This window comes from Pan troglodytes, chromosome 10 (assembly GCF_028858775.2).
Source record: "Pan troglodytes isolate AG18354 chromosome 10, NHGRI_mPanTro3-v2.0_pri, whole genome shotgun sequence".
NCBI lineage: Eukaryota > Metazoa > Chordata > Mammalia > Primates > Hominidae > Pan > Pan troglodytes.
In genome coordinates this window covers 94,952,479-94,977,486 of record NC_072408.2, presented here as the reverse complement: position 1 = coordinate 94,977,486, position 25,008 = coordinate 94,952,479, and the positions used below count along the sequence as shown (strand labels likewise).

The 25,008-nt window shown below is 34.7% G+C and overlaps 2 protein-coding genes across 16 annotated transcripts in view; one reads left to right on the top strand and one right to left on the bottom strand.

The window, feature by feature from the left end:
* The window catches only part of TMTC3 (transmembrane O-mannosyltransferase targeting cadherins 3), a 57,182-nt gene extending 50,633 nt beyond the window's left edge, over positions 1-6,549 (bottom strand). For both annotated transcript variants that reach the window (XM_063785961.1, XM_522486.8), the window contains exons 1-2: positions 6,340-6,549; positions 246-462 (exon numbers count right to left, since the gene is read on the bottom strand). In XM_063785961.1, coding sequence (XP_063642031.1) covers positions 246-434 — 189 coding nt within the window. In that variant the 5' untranslated portion in view covers positions 435-462; positions 6,340-6,549. The remainder of the gene's footprint in view (positions 1-245; positions 463-6,339) is intronic.
* Positions 6,550-6,623: 74 nt separating this feature from the next.
* CEP290 (centrosomal protein 290) overlaps positions 6,624-25,008 on the top strand; it is a 93,446-nt gene continuing 75,061 nt past the window's right edge. For 8 of the 14 annotated variants that reach the window (XR_010148095.1, XR_010148096.1, XM_063785953.1 and 5 more), the window contains exons 1-13: positions 7,032-7,205; positions 7,492-7,620; positions 7,793-7,870; positions 9,277-9,346; positions 9,649-9,695; positions 12,055-12,198; positions 17,632-17,685; positions 18,285-18,305; positions 18,430-18,582; positions 18,972-19,154; positions 19,813-19,902; positions 22,480-22,602; positions 23,544-23,667. Coding sequence is in view for 12 of the 14 variants with exons in the window: in XM_063785953.1 (XP_063642023.1) it covers positions 7,146-7,205; positions 7,492-7,620; positions 7,793-7,870; positions 9,277-9,346; positions 9,649-9,695; positions 12,055-12,198; positions 17,632-17,685; positions 18,285-18,305; positions 18,430-18,582; positions 18,972-19,154; positions 19,813-19,902; positions 22,480-22,602; positions 23,544-23,667 (1,276 nt within the window). In the remaining 2 variants the exon portion in view is untranslated. Of the gene's footprint in view, positions 6,927-7,031; positions 7,206-7,491; positions 7,621-7,792; positions 7,871-9,276; positions 9,347-9,648; positions 9,696-12,054; positions 12,199-17,631; positions 17,686-18,284; positions 18,306-18,429; positions 18,583-18,971; positions 19,155-19,812; positions 19,903-22,479; positions 22,603-23,543; positions 23,668-25,008 lie in introns of those variants that run through there. The other 6 variants (XM_063785958.1, XM_063785952.1, XM_009425946.5 and 3 more) reach the window with 5 other exon arrangements.

Below are 25,008 nucleotides of genomic sequence, written 5' to 3'. Positions count from 1 at the left end.
AAAAAAAAAAAAAAAGCAGCAGCCAAGGTACACAGGCAAAGAAATAATCAAGTACTGCTTTAAAGTACTCATCCTCAGCTTCCTGTTCAATTTATTACAAACATGTTACGTTTCATATAAAAATTTTAGGGTTAAAAATCTGTAACTGCTGTGATGATAATGTTGATAAAGAATTAGAAGTAATAAAATACCAGAATATTTCAAAATCTGAGACATGTACAAGTAATATATAAGTAATTACTTACCTCAGACATAGGGGTTCCCCAGAAGTCATTTTGAAATAAAGTTTTTAAAGGTGTAGATGGATGCAAGTCTTTGTTATCCAGTATTGCTGAAACATCATCAAAAACAAAACCACAAAAGAGGCTGTTCCAATAGCAGGCAGTAACCACACCTACTATTAAGGTTATTTCTTTTAGGTTAATATTAGCCATCTTTTGTATAAGCACTTCTGGACAAAAACTGGAAAAAAAATCATGAAGATAAAATAAGGAACATATTTATTCCAAGTAAGTTCAATTTTAGTAGGTGGGTAAGTAATTGCATATTAATTCTCCAGAGAAAAGCGCAGCTAAAATGCCATCCACTTCTAAGAAGCATAAGCTAATCACATTGTTGAAACTCAGCCCCATCTCTTACTGGATAAAGCCAAGTAAACTTCTCTCCTATTCCAAGGCAGAAGACTGGAGAGTTCCTCTGTAGATTATTTAAAACATACGGTCTCTGATAACAGGGACATTATGTCAGCCCCCTCTCTTACGGGATAAAGCCAAGTAACCTTCTCTCCTATTCCAAGGCAGAATACTGGAGGTTTCCTCTGTGGATTATTTAAAACATAGGGGCTCTGATAGCAGGGAACAGGCAGCATATTGAAAATAAAGGCTAAGTAAAAAAAAGTCTGTCCATATATTTTAGGTTGAGACCGTCCATCCCTTTTCTACTGGGCACAAAATTCTGTAAAACTTTACAACACTGAAAACAAATAGGATTCTAAAAGCTTCTGGAAATAAAAAAGTTTCCAGAGTAAGGATCAGGAATCAAAAATCTTTTTTTTTTCACCCAAAATGCTGTTAGAAACAAAACAAAACAAAAAATTCCCTTCCAAAATAAAAAAGGAGTAATGCTTCAAACTTCTGAGGAATACTGATTTCTAAACTAAAATTCTATATTAATAAACCTAAGTTTTCCAGGTGGGAAAGTAGAATAAAAACCTAAGTCATTAAAGGTCTCAAAAAATTTACCTCTGATGTTCCTTTTCAAGAAACTAGGAGAAAAGGTACACTAGTAAAATGAAACAGTATATTAAGAAACAAAGATACAGAAATCAGGAAATGGGATCCAATATAAGACAGCTATATATACATGTTGTAATTTAGAAAAACCAAATGAAACAACTCAGGATATCTATCTTTGGGTAGGTAAAAATCAAGTTTTGTGTACAGGTCAGAAACCTCTCTTCCCATAAATAATCTCAGGCCACTGGCTTGGTAACATCAATTCACTTGGGGTGACAAACTGTTGTTTGGTTAAATGTTCTAACCACAGGAAAGTTTAAAATTAATAGAAGAAAAAAGTAAATTAAACCTGTGGTTTCAATGCTTTAAAGTTATACTTGGGAACAACTTATGTATCTAATTTTTAGAGTACTTGCAATGTTTAAGAGAATCTAACATCCTGGAGACTTGATACATTAGCTGTTAAATTATTGTTAAATAAAATAATTTAAAATAAATTAAATAATTAAAAAATATATAAAAATATATAATAATATGCATAATAAACAATATTAAATTATGCATCTGATTTTTTAGAGTAACTGCAACCTTTAAGAGAATCTGACATACTGGAGACTTTGATATATTAGCTGCATAACTATAATTTTAAAATATATAATAATATGTATAATAAACATATTAAACATAATAAACATATTAAACTACTGACTATGTAGTTTCTGGATTCACAACTGTAGTTGAAAAGTATAATAATTAGCTAAATACACAAATAGTATTGGAATTTTTATAAGAACTTGGGATTTGCTGTAGTTTTAAGTTTTATTTCCTAAATTTAATCAGTTATTTAAGTACTGAGAAAGTTTTCTTTGTTAAGTTAGGCATCTGAAGTACTTAAAAATGAATACATTCAAAATAATTCAATTCTTCAATATATCTTTATATATATATATATATATATACACACACACACACACACACACACACACACACAAATATATAGGTATGTTTATGGTTCTTCGGTTAGTTGTGCCTGGGGTCACTCATGTGCTTATAGTTATCCAGTGGCTTGATTAGGGCTGGATGGCTTTTAAAGGGTAGATTTCTCAGCTTTGAAAACTAGTCTCTGCTACTTATTAACACATCCTCTAATAGGTTATCTTGGGCTTCTTAAATGATGATCTCAGGACAACAGGAGGGCAAGGTTCAATGCACAAGCTCTTTATAAGGCTCTACTTAGTGCGTATTTTAAAAATTATTATTCAAGCAAGGTACATCCTGAATCAATGGGGAAGAAGTTATAAAAGGGCCAAGATGACAGAATTTTTAAGATTCCCCAAGGGAGCATAGTATGAGAGAAAGGGAGAGAGAGCATGTTATGAGCTCAGTTGTGGAGTCATCTTAGGTTACTTCCAAGAGTCACCTGCAAAGTAGAGGTTGCAGGGAAGGGACAGATTTACACAAAGGCATAGACAGACGGGGACATGGCTCACTGGGGGCCATTATTGCAAACATGTAACACACTATTCTTGTTAGTTGTGAGAACTTCTAATTTTTCCTAGGCACAGAAGCAGACTTACAGATGCAGTTTAAGTGGATGGGATGACTGATTTCTGTTTGCTTACAAAAATGGGGTGTTACTATATATGTGCACAAAATCCAAGTGCAATTGGAAATGTGAAAGGAAAATAAAACTTGGGATCTCAATTCATTATGTCTATAAGAAAAAATTAGGGTGAAAGCTGAGTCATGCAAGAAACTGCTCTCCTTTTGTTCTTAGCAGACAGCTACACATCAAATGTTAAATATCTCCACAGGTAGCTACTTTATGACATTCACCTTATCTCACGTAAAGTGCTGATTTACCACCCCACGTGAATACATAATATCTATTTCCCTCTCTGCTCTTTTTCTCTTGCAACACGTAGATTACCATATCTACCCTTTTTCTCTTCCAATGGATTTTTCCCCTTTAAATACTGAAGCCCTCAAAATCATCTTAGAGAAAGGAAGAGACTACAGACTGTTTCTGTGATTCAGTGTTTATTTCTTTTCGGCATGTCCCTAACCTTGGCAAAATAAACTTCTAAATTGATTGAGACCTGTCTTAGACACTTTTTGGTTCACAAAGACTTCTCATGAGCTACATTATAGATATACAAAACTAAATACAATCCCTTCAATAAAATTGTAAATTGTATTAAGGCAAATTGTTTTGCCTTAATTTCATGGACAAGAATGAGTGTGCAGCAAGTAGACACTTGTCTTCCTTCAACATGAGGAAACTGGAAAGATTAGTAGGGAGTCAGTGTGAATTAAGCCATTAACCATGGCTTAATTTGCCATGAAGATAAGGCAAAACAAAATGTTTAGGACACACAATGGATACAAAATGGCCATGCTTTGTTTTAGAGTTCGGAGAAGTAAGCTACTATGACTTTTCTTGGTAAGTCAGCAAAAAGGAACTAGAAGTAACATCTAAGGAATATAAATTCATTGCTACAGAGAACAAAGGTAAGCAATAATAAAAGGTGAGGCCTTCTTGTGAAGTGATTTTGGTCAGATAAAACTGTTCACAAAAGCCTAGGGCAGAAAGAAGGCAGGTCCAGACAAGTGTTCTTATAACAAGGCCACTTACAACATTGTCACATAAGTCCCATTTCTTGATGAAAACTGACAGGTGCAGAAAATCTGATGAAAAATAATAGAGTTTTGCCAATTTTCCTCAAAAATATACAGTGAGTTACTGAACTAGAACTTGAGTTAAACGTCCTGACTCACACTTAGGTACAAACAGACTACAATGCATAAAAACTTAGTTGACTTGTTCAAGCCAGAACTGACTTGTTCACTGCTGTATCCCCAGTGCCTAGTACAGGAAACAGGATAAAAAATACTGTTAGAATGAGTTAAAGAATAAAATTTAGGTAAGATTTTGCTTTTAGTTACAATTGTCACTGAGATCTAGGTTACAATCTTAGCTTCATTAATTATTACTTAACTTCTATGAACTTGTTCTCACTTCTGAAAAATTAGAATAAAATTTACCATTAGAGACCAGGCACCTTGAGTTTATGAATGTGAGCAAGAGGGTGGTGGCAGTAGGGTAGAAAAGAATAATACAGACAAACAAAACTTGTAAGTGAATACATAAAAATAAGTTATAATGAATGAAAAAACCAGAAGAAAAGGTGTTACAGAAAACAGACTTCTATTATGAAAACAAACACGCAGTAGTCAGCATAGTGTACGACATAACATGTGCTCAGTAACTATTAAATTTCATTCCTACCACTGTCAGAGGTATTTGAATCACAACAACTCCATCTTGAATAAGGGCTGGGTAAAATAAGGGTGAGACCTACTGGGCTACATTCTCAGGATGTCTGTCAGTCATTCTAAGTCACAGGATGAGATAGGAGGTGGGCACAAGATACTGATCATAAAGACTTTGCTGATAAAACAGCATGCAGTAAAGAAGCCAGCCAAATCCCACCAAATCCAAGATGGCAAGAAAGGTGGGATGTCTGCTCGTTCTCACTGCTCATTATACACTAATTATAATGCATTAGCATCCTAAAAGACACTCCCACCAGTGCTATGACAGTTTACAGATGCCATGGCAATGTGAAAAAGTTACTCTATATGGTCTAAAGAGGGGAGGAACACTCAGATCTAGGAATGGCCTACCCTCTTCCCAGAAAACTCATGAATAACCCACCCCTTGTTTAGCATATAATCAAGACATAACTATAACAATCCTTAGTCTACCACCTCCAATGGGGGTGTATGCACCTCCAATTCTTTCTTGGCGAGATCCAAGAGCCCTCTCCTGGGGTCCAGATCAGAACCCCTTTCCAGAAACACCATCCCATGTTAAATTATGAATTAAGAACACTGAACATGAAGAATATTTAATTCAAATTATTGAGTAAACACTTACAAAATTAAAATATAACATTTAATAAAAATAGCAAGATTGAGGAACAAGCACTTCACAAATATTGGTTTCCCAGAATGTCTGAGGAGGTGTATAGAAGTTAAGAATATGTCCTCCAGCCAGAGAGATCTGTGTTCAATCACACTATTTAAGTTAAAGTACTTAGCTTCTCCAAGCCTCAGTTTCTTAACTCAGATGGAAAATGAGGACAATGTAAGCACCTATTTCACTGGATTGTAAGGAAGAATAAACAAGATAATGAATAGTATTTGGCATATAATCTTTCAGAAAAGTAGTAAAATTGTCATTCCTATAAATCTAACTAATGTCTTTAAAATTCATCTCACAAAATCAGTATCTTTTTATTTTGTACTGAGCTACTTATTTTACCCAAATTGGGGGTTTAAAAAGAAACTCATTACTTATTTTCGAAAGGAAAATTTACTGTCAAGTACAGTAATTTTTTTTTTAAAGCAGCGTTTAAAAAAAAAAAAAAGACAAAGCACTGGTCCAGATAGTTGGAAATGTCATTTAGATTTAAGTCTACAGCTTCTTAGGAAAGTTACGTAGAGATGTATCATACTCCAGCATGATTGTGAGCAGATGAGCAGGATGAGCAAAACTTGCACGAGTAAGAGTGGTAAACACCAGAGAAGGCGCTTTCATGGAAGGGCACCCTAGGTAACCAAGCAAGTGGCAACAATAGTACAGGTGAGTCCTCGGGTCCCTTCTCTCTCCACCCCCGGCAGTGGCCCGGACAAGTACTAACCTCTCCTCTCTAGAGCCTTGACTTTATACTAGCTCCACAACCATCAAGCCCCACGATCCGCGAAGGGAATGGTGCTACAGGTAAGGCGGGCGGGGTCGGGATGCCGAGACCTCTTGTCAATTCTTCGCTCGCCCCCAAACGAGGATCACGGCTGCGCGGCTCTCACTCTAACTACCAAGACAGATTCTGATACTAAACAAGGCTAAAACTTTTTGTTTTCTCCTTCTTACTGAAGGCACTACCCTGGACGCCGCTTGCAAACGCCTGAAGAGAAGGCAGGGTGTTCCCACTTCTTCAGAATGGGACCAGGCCCTACGGCCCCAATAGCAGAAGCTTCTCTAACCCAGGACTGCTCCCCTCAACTCCTCCCAATATGCTGACCGACAGCTCGACCTCACCTGGGAGCGGTTCCTCCAGGGGATGGCTTAGGAAAACCTCAGGAAGAGCGGCCCAGCGAGTGACGCCACTGAAACCACAGTCATGGTCTACCTCGTTCAGGCCACCAGTTCGTAGGCGCCTGAGCCGCTGCGCCTCCCGCCTCTCGGTCCTTCCCCGCCGCCCCAGTACCGTCGCAGTCTTACGCGTTGCATGCCGGGAGCGCCTTACCTTCTTTTCTCAGGGACTTCAGTTCCCAGCATGCAGAAGCCTCAGGCAGAACTGCACTCTGGGATTTGAAGTCCTCGTTCCACGCCTTCTCATCATCCTGAACACCGAGCTCTGGGACTCCGGCGGAGAATCTAAACGTAAAGCATCACCCACGGTCGTGAACTGTAGGCTCTCCTTGCATCCGGGATCTTATTCTGGCCTTGGCGGAGTTGGGGATGGTGTCGCCTAGCAGCCGCTGCCGCTTTGGCTTGCTCGGGACATTTGGCTGGACCCAGAGTCCGCGTGGAACCGCGATAGGGATCTGTCAGGGCCCACGGCGGGGTCCAGCTTGGTGGTTGCGGTAGTGAGAGACCTCCGCTGGTTGCCAGGCTTGGTCTAGGTGGGTGGATCCTTGTAAGCAGGATTAGCGAGTCACTCCACGCTCAGGTTCTTTAGCCTGAGGGCCCGTGTGCCACAGCGTAGCTACCCCGCCCCTTCCAGCCTCGGGTCGGTAATACTGCCTTGCTTCGGTTCCAGTTTCCGCCGCACAACTTCACTCATTCCAGTTGTTAATTTCTGCGTTTTTTTTCAGCCCCAATTCTGTTTCTCCAAATCAGGGATGATTGTCGGCCTTCCACAGACCCTCGCGCTTGCCAGGATTAGGGTGTTCGCGCGCATTGTGGGTAGGGGTGTGGAGGAAGGGATCCAGAAATCTTAAGTATTAACTTAGATTAGTGTTAGCAAGGAAGCCGTCACATTTTATTTAGCCGGTACACTCTGACAGTTTGTGCCGACTGCTATTTTTGATCAAGGCTATTTTGCCCACTTGTCTGTTTTGTGGCCCAATTGTCTGTTTTGCTAACATCAGAAAGTTATAATGAAATAATCTGCAAAAAAGTAAGGTGCTAGAAAACCAATAATACTGTGTACCTTGAAAATGCTAATATCCACCTGTTTTGTTACAGAGGTGGAGCACAGTGAAAGAATTCAAGATGCCACCTAATATAAACTGGAAAGAAATAATGAAAGTTGACCCAGATGACCTGCCCCGTCAAGAAGAACTGGCAGATAATTTATTGATTTCCTTATCCAAGGTGCTTAATTGGTCAATAATAATAGATATATACATTAACTTATGATTAATTTATTAATAAAATATGAATTTATTTTTTTCAGGGACAACTATAATTGTCACAATCTGGAAGAGTTCTTATATTTTGCTTGAAGGTTATAAAATATAAAACAGTTGCTTTTCTGTTTACTTAGGTGGAAGTAAATGAGCTAAAAAGTGAAAAGCAAGAAAATGTGATACACCTTTTCAGAATTACTCAGTCACTAATGAAGGTTTGTATGTAGTAGGTTTTAACTATAGGTTTGGCTATTAGTGGAACTATAAAAATCTGTTCTTATGTAAGGTAATCTTTGTGAAAATACCTGGTAATATCTACATCACCACTAAAAAATGCAATATATTTAAATGTGAATTAAGTATTTTAGTGTATAAAACATTGCTAGTTTCTACTTAAAGTTTCTAAAAGGGTGTGTAGGGGAAATAGAATGAGTATGTTGAAAAATAACATAAGGAAATATATCTTGAGGTCCAAATGACAAATGCAGACAATGACTGCTATAGGGATTTGTTAAGAGGGGAAATGATTTAAGAGATGTCAGAAGACTTCACAAAGGATCAATACTGAGTAGTAGTGTTAGATAAGTGGAAGGCAATGCAGTGGTAAGATAGTAAGGGAATTCTAGAGCTGTTGGTTACCATAAATAAATACTGAGAACAGGAAATATGTTTATTCTTTATATTTGAGGAAACAAGGTGCAGCAAGTTTGTAGCAGACTGTAGAGAAAACAAATCTTGGGTAAGTACTTTGAGATAGGTTGTTGAGGGCCTTAAAGATGTATTTTATGCTATCAGCAATTGAGAAGGCAGTAAAGGTTTTCGAAACACAATTGATAGGTACAAAAATACGCCTTTAGAAGGCAAAACTGAGTATATTATGTAGGACAAACTGAAGGAAATTGGAGCTTTGTAGACATCACATTATAGCGGAGTTTAAACCTGAAATTATGGATTAGAATAATAGCAATTGGAACAGAAAAAAAGTAGTGGAAAGACATTACAAAGGGAGATGTTGCATTACTGGATATAAGACTCGAGGACTTGAGGTAAAAGGGAGAATCAAAAATGTTTCATGCTATTAAAAATCTAGAAATTGTAGTCTTAAGTAAGAAAATTGCCTGGCATGGTGGCTCACGTCTGTAATCCCAGCACTTTGGGAGGCCAAGGCAGGAGGATTGCTTGAGCCTGGGAGTTCGAGACCAGCCTGGATAATATAGTGAGACCTTGCCTGTACGAAAAAATTTGCTGAGCATGATGGCACACCAAGCATGATGGCACGCCAAGCATGATGGCATGCACCTGTAGTCCCAGCTACTCAGGAGACTGAGATGGGAAGATTGCTTGAGCCCAGGAGGCAAGAGGTTGCAGTGAGCTGAGATTGTGCCACTGCACTCCAGCCTGGGTGACAAAGTGAGGCCCTATCTCAAAAGCAAAAAAAAAACAAAAACAAAACAAAACAAAAAAACCCAAAAACTATTTATTCAGCAAATATTTACTGAACGTCTCCATGTGCCAGCCATTGCTGGCACTAAGGATCATAACAAATAAAACAGAATTTTTATTTTCAGTGCTTACATTCCAGTATAAAGGCATATTGAAATAACCTTTTTTTAATATTTAGATGAAAGCTCAAGAAGTGGAGCTGGCTTTGGAAGAAGTAGAAAAAGCTGGAGAAGAACAAGCAAAATTTGGTAAGCACCTTGGAAAAAGTTTATTATGGTATTAAATAATGAATTCCATTTGTTCATTAAACTGTAGAAAATTAAATTATATTCTATAAAATATATATATTCAGTTTATTTTTAATATATAACATTTAATAATAAATATTTCTAGACTCCTATTTTATGGATCTGCCATATAATACTTTTTGTTACCTTATAATCATGATGGACTCTTTTAAAAGAATTAATTTTGTTATTGAAATTTATTTAAAAGTTTGTTTTGTGGTAACTAATCAATTAAAACATTTTTCTTTTTTTTAAAAAAATAGAAAATCAATTAAAAACTAAAGTAATGAAACTGGAAAATGAACTGGAGGTATGTCTTTCTGTATTCCCTAGGATGTAATTGTCATTAATTTTATTTTGAATTGTTTTCAAATTTTAAAATTATTGTTGGCTGGAAAAATTATAAGGATAATCGTAATCATGGTTATTTGTTTATTCTGTATATGTTCTACATGCCTATTATGTGCCTTATATAGTACTAAGGACTGAGCATATACTTGTGAACAAAATAAGAAGTTAACTGCTGGATGGAGCTTATAGTCTTGGGAAATATACAGAAAGATTACTAGTAACTGAGGTGGAGGGTGGGTGGGGATTCGAGGAATAGTGACCAAAGGGTGTTATAGAAGTAATTTTTGACAAAGCTGAGGGCTAAAACATGAATGTATTGTTGAAGAACAAAATACATTGAGATTCCTGAGAAGGTAGGAATGTAATACAAATGGATCAGCCTTTGAAAGGAGGAATACCCTTTTCCTTTGTGTTAGGAGAGGAGGATGAGTGGATGAGCGTGGGAAGAGTGGATGTGTATAGAAGCTTTTATGTTTGTAGGCATAATGCTTGGAAGTTGAGAGGTTGGTGATGACATCTTCTGTTAAAAAGAGTGGGAAATGGTGTCACATTTTAAGGAAATTAGGTAAAATTTGAAATATATTGGAGACAGGACTGGAGAGTTGGGGATCTGGAGTCAGACAGATTTGAGTTCTAGTCCTGATTCTTCTACTCGTTAACTCTCTGAACTTGGATGACCTATTGTTTTTGATTGTATATCCAGCTCCTGGGAAAATGCCAAGCACTTTCAATAAATACTAAATGAGTTATGGAGTTGGATCAATTCTGTGTTAGTGTTTAGCTAGGTAGCTGCTGTAGAATAGAAGGGTAGGACAGTTGAAGATATTGGTAGGAAAGTGGTTGAAGTGATGATTATGAAGTCTTAACTGAATAGATAAGAAAATCAAGATTGGGGTTGGGTGGGCAGAAGGGTAGGGATATGGAGGGAGAAGTTGAGGGATTAGAGTGTCCTGTGAGGTCAAAGGACAGGCATAGTGGGAATAATTGAAAGAATGTTCTGGTTGGACAAGGATCTGATGTGGGTGTGGGAGTGAGAGACTATAGTGAATTCAAGAAAAAAATAGACTAGAACAAAACTTATGTGGAGATTGCTTAGTGGGCATTTGATAGACGTCTGTGGGCCACATGCTTAAATTCCCAGTGCATTTTGCGGAGTTACTGGAAAGTTGGTGGCTTGTTTCTACCATGAGTAGGTAAAGATGGAGAGCAGGATATTTTGTGAGAAAGCAGCTGAAGTTTCTATAGGATGATGGAGGAATGATAGGAATGATCACCTGAAGTTGCAGGGTGGGGTAAACCTAGAAGTACCAACACCTTCTTCTGACCCTAATGTATATGGGATCTGAAAGAATGAGCACCTTCCAATTGAAAGAGTTCCAAGGGCATTAGTATACTAAAGGATCCAAATTGCAGCTAAGCCAAGGAGATGGAAAGGAGGATTCAGTAAAGAATCTGAGGATGTGAAATATTAATTTATCTTGGAAGATAATTTTAGAGAGCACAATGGAATGCTTTTTGGAGGAGAGAAAGAGTAAGAACAGTTTGGTTAAGGTAGAGGAATAACAGAACTATAAGGTGAAGAAATGAATGTGAGACACATTAGATGACCAAATGATTTGATGTTCTTGGCCATGACCTGAATTAACAAGACTGTGAGGTAAAATGGATTTAATCAGCTACGAATCTTAAGATAACCAAAACCTGAGCTGTTTAATATGGTAGCACTAGCACTAACCACTTGTAGCTATTTATATTTACATTGGTTAAATTTAAAATGAAAAATTTAGTTCTTCAGTTGCACTAGCCACACTTCAAATGCCCAAACATAGCTACATGTAGCGAGTGGCTATTGAACTGGACAGCACTGACAGCATGTCCATTATGCTAGAAAGTCCTATGGGACAGCACTGGTCTAAACAGTGCATGGTATGAGAGAAAGGGCAGGTTAAGGCACTCAGCTTCACTGACTGGGGTGGAGATTCTGATGGTTTGTACTCAGGTTCCAGATCCCTGAGGCTCAGGAACCTTTGCAGTTTAGTCTGGTTACCTGTGGCCCAGTGGTTACAACAGAATGATTAACAGTCAATTCTTTGCATCTCTGGGTGGCTCAGGAAAAATTTAAGGAGTTATTAGCTGTGAACTAACCTTAAGTAAGTTAAATTAAAAAAAATAAAAGTTCTTAAGCTAATATGATTTTAAATATCTGCACTGAAGTATAATGCAAATTTAAAGTCAGCATAATTATTTGCTTGTTGTTGACTCATTTGAACCTCAAAATATAATGGGATTAATTTATACTTTGGGTTTATTACTTTAAGATGGCTCAGCAGTCTGCAGGTGGACGAGATACTCGGTTTTTACGTAATGAAATTTGCCAACTTGAAAAACAATTAGAACAAAAAGATAGAGAATTGGAGGACATGGAAAAGGAGTTGGAGAAAGAGAAGAAAGTTAATGAGCAAGTAAAGCACTATTTTTTTCCATGAATCTTCACTGTTCAAGTTACCTGGCTTTTTATTATTATTGGTAACAATATCAATTTTTATATTGTATGTTATATTTGAAAAATGATGTACACTTATCTCTAAGGTTTTATATCACTGTTCATTTTGTCATCACCAATTTTAAAATATAATGGAACAGGTACTTCTAGTGAATATGACTTGAAGATTAATTCTTTATATTTGGAAGTACATTTTTCTCAGGACATCAGACTTGTTACCTAAAATTAATGCTTTTGTCTGGAAGATTGGTATCAAGAAACTAATAGATTTTCATAAAGAAGTGATCTTTCTAGTGCCATAGTTTATTTTGGGTAAAAGTTATATTTGTTCGTTTCAATGTATTTATATGATTAGTAGATTCGCAAATGAATCTTTCGATATATTCAATAATGGTTAATTAAATATCTTGTTTTTGGTTGTACCTTATTTTATGTGATATATATATATATATGTATAGTTTTTGAAAAGTTGTGTTCATGTCAGCAGTTTATAAATCACATATTTAAAATAACATTTTTAATGCATAGTTTTTATTACCTCGTTATTCCTTGTTATAAACTAATAATTCTTGCACTGTTCACTTGAATTTAGTTTTAGGAAAAAAGTTTTTTGCAGATCAACTTGTATTTCCTGGAAGAAAATTTCCTATTTTACCTCAGCTTCCTATTTAATGTATTATTTATTTATTTGCTTAACATTTATTTGTTTTTTATTTCACCTGAACTGTTAGTAAACTTAGTAAAATTTGGTGCCTACATGTGGTAACTGTCCTGTCCCTTATACTCAGAAACGTTTTCCAACTTTGTGTCCTTTAGGTCATTGTTGTATTATATTCCATTTATTTTATTTTGTCCATTGTTCTCTCAGAAATTGAGGGTCATACATTTTAAGAAAACAATGATATGCTATTTAAGAGAATGTATCATAAATAGATTTGTAAGGAAAAGTATCCCCATTCTTCATGTATCTATTTTACTCTAAAATGTTGAAGAATCATATAGAAGTTAGCTATGAAAACAATGTGGTAGAGAAAGTATGGATCGATGCCACTTAAATGTTAGGAACAAGCTCTTAGAGCATTATCTGTTTAGCTAACTCTGCAAAACATAGCAGACGTGTGGATTTTTTAATAGTCATAAAGGATCTAACTTATAATATACACTGGTAGAATTGCTTAGGGGGATGTCTGTGGTTTTCTGGACTTTTGTTCTTCTATATAGACCTGTATCAGTTGACTTATCATTCATACCACACACCCTTAGCTAATCAGAACTACCTTGTCCATTTATATCTTAGCCTATTGTCTTTTTTCATAGTCACGCACAGAGAAAACTTGAATATATGGCCTGTGTTCCTTTTTGGCTGCTAAATTCCTTGAGATGAAATAGGGGTATGGGTTGCTTTGGCAATTACTTCTTTGCCGTTAACCAGTCATTCAGTTTTATTGAGTCTTTACAGCATACCAGAGACTGCTAGTTACTAGTGATATAGTGGGCAACTATGTTCTGGTTCTCAAGAATATTCATAGTCAATAATAAGCCTAACATAGTGATAATATGATACTTAGGGAGATACATAAGGTCATATTCTGGCATACTCTGGAGAGAGATACCATAATCAGCCTTGAGGTGCAGGATGTGATCTGTAAACTGAGACCTGAAGTATAGTTAGACTGGTAAGAGGAATGAGGATATATATGGTGGTTAAAAAAAGAACATTCTGGGTAGAAGATACAGCATTTGCTAAGACCTAGAGGTAAGAGATGTTATGGAGTATTTAGGAAACTACAGTTATTCATTTTGACTGAAATATAAGTGAAAATAGCTTTCATAGAGTCCTTACTATGTGCCTGGCACTTCATATGCATTAATTCATTATTGCTTATTTGTTACTTGTCATATGAGATAGTTGTCATTTCTGCCATGATACAGATGAAGAAATGGAGACACGGAAAGAGTAATTGCCCATGGTTGCACAGCTTATAAATGGTAAAGGTAGGATTTGAAAACAGTCTTACTCAAGAGTCTGTGCTATCTTGCCTTCCCAGTTTTATTTTTTATGATCCTCTGGAGAGATAAGCAAGGGCCAGTTCCTAATGAATTTGGTTCTTTTCCTGAAAGGAGCCAATGAAGAGTTTTGAGCACAGGATATCATGATCAGATCTATACTTTAAAAGTTTACTGTACTTTGTAGAGAGTGGATTGAAAAGGGCCAAGACTAGTAAGGAAACATTTGTGTTAATTCAGGGAAGTGCTAATGATGGCATTTGCCTGAGAAAGACAAGTGTGAGAGAAGTAGATGTAATTGGATGTGGTGAATGTAATTGGTTGTTGGAGGAGAGGGAGGATGGAGAGTCTGCCTATTTTTGTGGGTTGGGCCACTAAATAGGTAGATAGTGCCATTCATTAAGGAGGAACACAAGAGGAATTTGGAAAGCTTGAGATTATTTCAGTTTTGTAGATGTTGAGTTTGAGGTTCTTCTGGGCATATTCAAAAAGGGTATCTGTGGATGTGGAATTCACAAGAGACCCTGTACAGATGATGAGGATTTATGAATCATCAGTGTAGACATTATTGAAGCCAGAAAAGTGATTGTAAGGCATATCTCTGAGAAATGTCTAATAAAGCAATGAAATAGGAAGAGTGCTTCAAGGAAAAGCTCAAGAAAGGAGAAACAGAGTGTGATGTTTGAGAAGACAAGGGAAAAAAGCATCAATAGCATTAAATGCTTTAGCATTAAGTTCTTGGCTTCTCTTGTAAAAATTTCCCAATTCAGAACACAGTGGGATTATTAACTTTCAATTGATAATAATAATGATAGGCAAACTTCTAAACTTTGTATTGTACTTTGCATTTTATTATAAACTTTCTTTAAATTTTTTATTTTGAAAAATGTCATATCTTCATAAAGATTGTAAGAAACACACTGTTGGTGGTAATGTAAATTAGTTCAACCATTGTGGGAGATAGTGTGGCAATTCCTCGAAGATCTAGAAGCAGAAATACCACTTGACCCAGCAATCCCATTACTGGGTATATACCCAAAAGAATATAAATCATTTTCTTATAAAGATACATGCACGCATATGTTCATTGCAGCACTATTCACAATAGCAAAGACATGGAATCAACCCAAATGCTCATCAATGATAGACTGGATAATGAAAATGTGGAACATATACATCATAGAATACCATGCAGCCATCAAAAAAGAATGAGAGGTCAAGCGTGGTGACTCATGCCTGCAGTCCCAGCACTTTGGGAGGCCGAGGCAGGCAGATCACTTGAGGTCAGGAGTTCAAGACCAGCCTGGCCAGTATGGTGAAACCCCATCTGTACAAAAACAAAACAAAACAAAACAAAACAAACAAAAATTAACTGGTCATGGTACTGTATGCCTGCAGTCCCAGCTACTTGGGAGGCTGAGGCAGGAGAATGACTTGAATCCAGAAGGCAGAGGTTGCAGTGAGCTGAGATCACCTCACTGGACTCTAGCCTTAGCAACAAAACTAGAGTTTGTCTCAAGAAAAAAAAAAAAAAAAACCGGAACAAGATCATGTCCTTTGCAGGGACATGGGATGGAGGTGGAAGCCATTATCCTCAGCAAACTCACACAGGAACAGAAAACCAAACACTGCATGTTCTCACTTATAAGTGGGAGCTGAACAATGAGAACACATGGACACATGGTGGGGTACAACACACACTGGGACCTGTCAAGGGGTCGGGGTGGGAGAACATCAGGAAGAATAGCTAATGGATGCTGGGCTTAATATCTAGGTTATGGGTTGATCTGTGCAGCAAGCCACCATTGTACACATTTACCTATGTAACAAACCTGCACATCTTACACATGTACCCCAGAACTTAAAAGTTGATGGGAGAAAGAAAAACAGTAACCACCCACATACCCTTCATATAGATTCACCAGTTGTTAATGTTGTGCCAACTTTGCTTTATCTTTTTGTCAGTATTTTTACACACACATATATTTCTCTGTCTCTTGTTTGTTCAATCACATTTTTTGCTGAGTCGTTTAAGAGCTAATTGCAGATATGATACTTTGCACTTAAATATTTCAGCTTGTCTGTTTGAAAAAGAAAGATGTTCTCCTACAATGAACACAATATAATTGTCATGCTCAGGAAATTTAATATTGATTCAGCACCATTATGTAGTCCATAATGAGATTTCTTCTAATGGCCCAATAATATCCTTCAGTCTCCCCACCTCCAATATCCAAAGTTCCGTCAAGGATCACATACTACATTTGGTTCTTTATTATAGACTTTTTAAATATCGTTGTATACCATTGTGATTCTATCATCTCCTTGAATAAAGAGGAGAACCAGAAAAATGAAAGGTCATAAGAGGAATGAGGTTTGGAGAATAGGTGAAAAAAGGCATCATAATGTTTATAATAATGTTTGCCTGTTTGGAGAAACAAGAATCACAGATGAAGTCACTTATATGTAGATAAGAGAATGCTGTATTACTTTTTGCTATTCTATTCACTGATCATTTTTCTAAGAACTCTGTATGCATCTTGTTTAACTCTTATGTCAACATGTATGAGAAGACTGAGTTAAAGAGATGTTAAGTAACTCATTCATGCTTTACTAGAAATTGGTTGATGAGGGACATAAACCTAGGCTGGTGTGATTTTTAGATTGCTTCTTTTAACCATTGTGTTGTATTGCCTTATATTTCTAAGTAATTTATGTTCACTGAGAGCAAATAATAGTCTAGCTATGACTTAGAAAAGTGAAATAAAGATGTTGGGCAGAAAACCATTTTGTTAGGGTTTTTTTGAAGGAGCAGATTAATTTGTTTCTGTATTCTTTGGTTAGAGTTTGTGTGTGTGTTCTTTTTAATTCTTTAAAATGAAACTGTTTAATCCTTAAATCCTTAAGTTTTGAAAATTTTGGCCTATTATTTATGTGTTAGGTTGATATTAAATCCTTAATAGCTTTAACATTTTCTACTTTGTTAGAAAGGATTTAAAATTTAAGTAGATAAGCTGAATATCTGGCTTTATGTTAAATTACTGCTGATGGCCAGGCACAGTGGCTCATGTCTGAAATCCTAGCACTTTGGGAGGTTGAGGCGGATGGATCACTTGAGGCCAGGAGTTCAAGACCAGCCTGGCCAACACAGTGAAGCCCCGTCTCTACTAAAAATACAAAAATTAGCCAGTTATGGTAATGCATGCCAGTAATTCCAGCTACTCGGTAGGCTGAGGTGGGAGAATTGCTTGAACCGGGAGGCAGAGGTTGCAGTGAGCCGAGATCGCACCACTGTACTAGAACCTAGGCGACAAAGACTTTGTCTCAAAAAAAAAATTACTGCTGAATTTTATCTTCTTCTTATTTTTTTTTTTTACTATTTTAGTTGGCTCTTCGAAATGAGGAGGCAGAAAATGAAAACAGCAAATTAAGAAGAGAGGTAAAAAATTTTAGTAGTTGTGGTGGTTCAACAAAGGTACTTATTAAAATAAGTACCTAAGTTTACATAAATTTATATTTTAACCAGGACTGGAGTCTTCTAAGTAACTGATGTTTTCAAACTGATTTTATGGTATGACTTTGTCTTAGGGAAATAGAAAACAAAGCAAAATGTGAGGCCATTAAGTATTACATTCATCTCAGGTCTATGCGGGTAAATCTTTTTTTGTTGTTTTATAAGCCATTCTTTGCTAGTTTTCTAATTGAATAGATGACTGGATTTCTATTCTTATTTCTCTTACCCAGAATCCTTTAAAATTTTTTGTTACTTGTGGAATCTTATAAATTCTGATTATCATTTGGTTCTACTGAGCCAAATAATGTTTGTACATTGTTTATTCTGATAGAAGTTCTTAAGTTTCTAACATAATTGAAATATTATTTGTTTTGGTAGATAATTAGTATTCTTTCTTTGGTTATTCAAGATAATATGCATCATTTTCCTAAAATTTTTTTGTTTTCTTTAGTTTCTGATTATTATTTTTAATTATGTATTGCCTTTCTCATTTCTAATTACCGTTTTCCTGTCCTTTTCTGTAGAACAAACGTCTAAAGAAAAAGGTGAGGCTTTAAGTGTGGTGAAATCTTGGGAATTTAAAGATATGTTGTGAGAGCATTATTTAGAGGATATGATTTTGTTATTCTGAATAGTTTGTAATTGAATGTTGTGTTTGGTTACCTTCAGAATGAACAACTTTGTCAGGATATTATTGACTACCAGAAACAAATAGATTCACAGAAAGAAACACTTTTATCAAGAAGAGGGGAAGACAGTGACTACCGATCACAGTTGTCTAAAAAAAACTATGAGCTTGTCCAATATCTTGATGAAATTCAGGTAAAATGGCTAGAAGTCAATTCAGAGCAATGGTTCCTAAAAACTTTAATTTCATTATAATGTAAATATAATATTTAGCTCTACATGTAAATTCCCTGGTATAAATCTGTCACTAGGTACTTGTAAAATGTGAAATAAATTACATATTTGAAGTTGCAACTTTTTAGCCATTTTTATATTTGCCTGTCTTGGTCATTAAGAACAATTGAGGTCCTTATGTACTATTTTCTTGATTCAATTTGATTTAATTGGTCAATGCCAATTAGTAAAGGTCTATAAAGAATTCTCTTTTTTTCTAGAGGACACTTATGGCTGCGTTTAATTTTAATTTGGTTTAAATTTCAGTTTTTTTAAAATTACTTTTTAATTATAGTGTCTAACTTTTTTAGACTTTAACAGAAGCTAATGAGAAAATTGAAGTTCAGAATCAAGAAATGAGAAAAAATTTAGAAGAGTCTGTACAGGAAATGGAGAAGATGACTGATGAATATAATAGAATGAAAGCTATTGTACATCAGACAGATAATGTAATAGATCAGTTAAAAAAAGAAAACAATCATTATCAACTTCAAGTAAGAATTACTTTTAGAATAACTTATTTATTCAGACTTCATATTATCTCATTACTATTTATTTGACACTAGAAAGTACTTTTTCTAGGATGTGAATTTTTGTCTGTCTTTTTAATAGTGTAATATCTTGTCATGTTGGTATATTTGTCCATATGTTTCTCCAATCACCTCACAAACACTAATTTTTGCAATTTAGGATATATAAATGATACTTGAATGAATGTGTGGATAGCAGTCATTATGGGGTTTTCTATAAAAGACTCTTGAAAATCCTGTGGATCATAACATTTCATTTTATCTTAAAATAAATACATTATAAATATATTAGAAACCAATACATTGTTCAGTATTTATGTGGATTAAACTTGTTTAAAAGGTAGAATAATGTTTAAAAATAAAATTTTCTAGTAATGAAAGATAATTATGCAATTATAAGATGCAGAAACTATTAAATGTCACCTATAATTCCAGGATGACTTCAATGATAAATACACATATGTAATGTAATGTATCCGTATGTATGTGTATATAATAAGTATGAATATGTATGTGTGTGTATGTAGATATATTTATATATAATGTATATGTAAATATGCACAGGTGTAAATATATGTTACATCAGTTTGCAACAACTCTTGAAATAACTGTTGTCTTTTAGGTGCAGGAGCTTACAGATCTTCTGAAATCAAAAAATGAAGAAGATGATCCAATTATGGTAGCTGTCAATGCAAAAGTAGAAGAATGGAAGGTATTTTTTTTCAATTGACATAATAACTTTTTGTATTTTAGATTTAAATTTTAGTCTTATTTTTCTTTAAATGTCTTATACTGGTTTATAACACTTTTATTAGGGTTTTTAAACATAAGTTTATTTTATTTATTGGTTAGAAAAGCTCTAAAACTCCTTTTTGATCTCTAGCTAATTTGTTATTGAATGACCTCTTTCACATCAATGAGTTTAACTTTAAACTTTTTGATAGAAGTCTAACTCCAAAATATATTTGGCATCTAAAATATATAATTCGAAATGTAATTTAAATTTTTTTACTTAACTCATAGTTACCTTGTATACATTAGTTAACTAGTTGCAGGTTTAATTTTAGTTTTTCTAACTAAATGTCAGGTTCATCAGTGGGAATGGGAATAAGCAAAGGGATCAGAATAACTTGGGAAGCCTTTTCAAAATACACTTTTCTTCCTCACCACCACTCTCCAACCTTAACCAAATTGTCAGGCCTTACCATATTAGAAGCTGGGATTATGATGGTTGTATACTTGAAAAACATCAGAGATTATTCTGAATGAATAATTCTAATTTTAAAAACTATCACTTCTAGAGTCATTGCTTTCTAGTATGGTTCACATAAATCTTGTGGGCAGTTTGGAATTGGTTAGCATCTAGGGAGCTCAGATAACCTATATTTTAAACAAAAGCAGTAGCAATGGAAATAAGGCCTATAGAATCAGTCATGTCTCCATAAACTTTATATAAAGGGCCAGAGAGTGAATATTTTAGACCACCTGGTCTCTGCTATAACTAAACTCTGCTTATAGCATGAAAGCAGCCATTGACAATACGTAAATGAGTGAGCAAGGTGGTTTTCCGGTAAAATTTTATTTACAAAAGCAGATGGGAGGCCAGATTTGACCTGTGGGCCATAGTCTACCAACCCCTGGAAAAAACAGTTGTCTTTACCAGATTGAATGTTGGCGGGGTAAATGGTGACATGTTATATGTATTCTGTACTTTGTTTTGACTTAATACCATTTCATAATTATTTTATATCAGTACATATAGTATTGCTGTTCTTTTTAAAGGCTATGTAATTTTTCTTTTTATACAGGTGTTAATTTGATAATTTGTGAAGTTTATGAAGTTTCCAATTTTGGGGTTGTAAACTGTTTTAATGAATATCCTTATATATGTTATTTTGCAAATGTACAAGTATATCTGTGGAATAAATTGCTGCAAGTGTTGTAATTGTCATGTATGTTGCAAATACATTCTAACAGTTTGTCACTTTTTTTTTGCTTTATGGCATTTTTTGCTGTGAAATATTTCTTTTTATGCTTAGTTAAATTTATAATTTTTTAATGACTTTTGACATTTGTTATAATGAGAAAGGCTTCTGAGTATAAACTTGTTTTCTCATCTTTTCTCCTAATATCTTGTTTTGTTTTTGTTTTTGTTTTTGTTTTTTGAGACAGAATCTCACTCAATTGCTCAGGCTGGAGTGCAATGGTACAATCATCTCAGCTCACTGCAAATGCCACCTTCTGGGTTCAGGTGGTTCTTGTGCCTCAGCCTCCTGAGTAGCTGGGATTACAGGCATGTGCCACCATGCGCAGCTAATTTTTGTATTTTTAGTAGACATGGGGTCACACTGTGTTGGCCAGGCTGGTCTCGAACCCCTGGCCTCAAGTGATCCTCCTGCCTGGGCCTCCCAAAGTGCTGGAATTACAGGCGTGACTCTGCATGGCCTTTTTTTACATTTAAATCTTCGAAACATATAATTCATTTTGATGTAAGGAGTATAATATGGATGCAACAGAGCTACTCTGTTGTCCAAACATCATTTATTGATTATTTCATCTTTCTCCTGTTGAAATAAAATTTCATTTTTATTATATACTCCTTTTGAATTTGAATTTAATTTTGGAGTCTCTTTTATTGAATTGATTGATCTATTTCCTAGCAGTGTATACTTGTTTTAATTTGTGTATGTTTTAATATCTAAAAACGTTATTATTTTTCTGCTTTTAGACTTCTTTATGAATATTTTTAATGTGAATTATAGAACTGGCTTGTCCAGTTCTTAAAAAATATCTTGTGGATTTTTATTGGGTATGTGTTAAAGTTATAAATTGTTTTATAGATTGATTTAGGATAAACCTTTTTATGTTATTTGGTCCTTCTAGCTAAGGAACACAAGATACCTTTTCTTTCATTCATTCAAGATATTTTATGCCTCTTAGTTGCATTTTAATGCATACTTCATAAAGATCAATTGTATAAAACTTTTCACAGTTGTATGGAAGTACTTCTTGTTTATAAATGAGTTTTGAAAGGTTGAAATATTTTTAAAGATTGAATTATAAAAAAAGAAAATTCAGTATATATTTTGAAATCATTTTCTATTTGAATTTCAGGTTGTATATACAAAAGGAACAGAGATAATGCCAGTAGTTGCTCATACTTTCTCATTTCAAATAATTTTTATTTTCTGTATCATAAATCTACTAATGGTGTTTATTATTTATGATAATGAAGAATGTTTTATTAACTTTCCTTTTGCATAACAGATTCTATTGTGTTTATTTCTAGCTAATTTTGTCTTCTAAAGATGATGAAATTATTGAGTATCAGCAAATGTTACATAACCTAAGGGAGAAACTTAAGAATACTCAGCTTGATGCTGATAAAAGTAATGTTATGGCTCTACAGCAGGTAAAATCTTATCAGAATTTGGTTTATCAACCAGTTTTATTACAGTTGGAACTCTGAACAATGTCTTTTATTTATTATATCATCAGTGCCTAATGTAGCGGCTTGTACTACCAAGTGTATAATAATGTCTTTTGAAATTTCTTCTACCACCTGGTCCCAATAAAAAATTAGAATTAAGTTTAGATTCCGGATTAGACTTAGAACTAGAGTTACTGTGTTTATTTTTCTATGTTTATGTGGATAGTACACACATTGTTTTGGTTAGAAATTATTTAACAAGAAATGATTGAAAACTTTTAGAAATTTAAAAATAATTTTATACTCTTTTAAGGTTTATTTTACTGTATCTTGGTCCTAACATACCCTATACAATGTGAAATAAGCTAAAAGCATGGTTATAATTTGACTGTGCTACCTATTTTATTTTTAGTGAAAATAACCCAAATAAAAGGAATACTTTTATTATTTGTGCTGTAGTTATAGTCCACAAGTAAGAAGATGATTTGAAAAGTGTATGCTGAATAAGAACAATTACAGGGGACAATATTTTTTAATAAAGTACGAAAGGGGAAAAAGCTAAGTTGAATAAAAGAGAAAGCACAGCAAAACAGAAACATACAAAATGGTAAAAAGATGGAATTGAATGGAGGATGAGGAAAGTAACATATAAGGAAGTATAGAAGCCACAAACATTAGGGAGTTCTGGAAATCCTATTTTCCAGAGTGTTAGCCATTATATCCATCTTTCAGTATTGGAGTAACAGCAGTGTACCTATCATTGTGTATTACAGTTGAAGTGTACAAAATGGTAAAAGACATACTTGTACCCACAAGAAAATATGTTCTACAGTCTTGTTGAAAAAAATCAGATGTACTTTTTTCCTTACCTTTTTAGGTTAATATTCATGAAGGGATATATATTGTTTTAAAATATTTTATAGGGTATACAGGAACGAGACAGTCAAATTAAGATGCTCACCGAACAAGTAGAACAATATACAAAAGAAATGGAAAAGAATACTTGCATTATTGAAGATTTGAAAAATGAGCTCCAAAGAAACAAAGGTATTTTTATAAATATATAGTTATTTTATATACCATTATGTTTTTAACGTACTTTATTAAAATAAAATGTCAAGTCAATATTGAGTTTTCTCCATTTGAATTTTATATTTTCAAAAAATTGTACAAGATATTATTTATTATTATACTTATATTACTGGTGCTTACATTTGTAAATGATGGATGCATTTTCTATTATTTTTCTCCTCTGGTGAAAATTACATTAACGTTTATTACCAGGTCACTGGTATGAAAGAAATGAAAAATTGTGATACAATTATTTTTATTTAACTTTTTATAATTAACAAAGAACGGAGGATAATAAAATTTTGACCAGTGTAACAGCATTGCAGATAGTTTTCAGAGGTAATTTCACATTAATCTTACCCAAATTAATGTTTCATCATATTCTCCTTACCCTGAGCCATATTACCTTTTTTAACACATCAAATTCTATGAATATAAGTTCTTACAATATCTGTGTTGTTATATTTCCATAGCACTACATACTATAGTTATGCCAGGGCACACTAGTGCGAACTGTTCATGGGAAATTCATGGACATGTTTATTATAATTGGTGACTATATATACATATATATATATGTATACACTACATTTATACACACGCGCACGGAATCACTATTTCTTCTTCATGTCATATATATATACATATATACACATATATATACATGTCATATGTGTGTGTGTATATATATATTTATATATATGACATGAAGAAGAAATAGTGATTCCGTGCACGTATGTGTGTATAAGTGTAGTGATGTGGTGTTTGCAGGTACGGTTGTAATTTCAAAAATGAAGCAAAAGCCTTGCTGAGGAGATAATTGAACCAATACTTAAAGGAAGTAAAGGAGTGAAACATGCAGATGGCTCTAAGCAGTGGGAATAAGTTCAAAGGCAGTAAAGCAGGAGTGTACCAATCATGTCTGAGAACAACAAAGAAGTCTTTTTGGCTGGAGTAGAGTCAGCAAGTGAGGCAGTGATAAGACCAGAGAGGTAAACAGAGGCCATATCATATGGGGCCTTATAGTTCATTGTGCAGACTTGGCTTTTAAGTGAGAAGGGACACCGGGGAAAGTTTCTGAAGATAGAAATGATATAATTTGACTTAGGCTGTGTTTGCAGTAGACTGTAGGAGTGGTAAATAAGAATCAGAGAGACCTGTTAGAAGACTATTGCAATAATCTGGAGAAAAGTGATGGTGGTTTGGGGCATGGTGGTAGCAGTGGAGTTACTGGATGCAGCAGTTCTGGATATATTTTGAAAGTGATAAAAATGGAATTTGCTAACAGATCACATGTAGGATGTGAGAGAGAGAGAA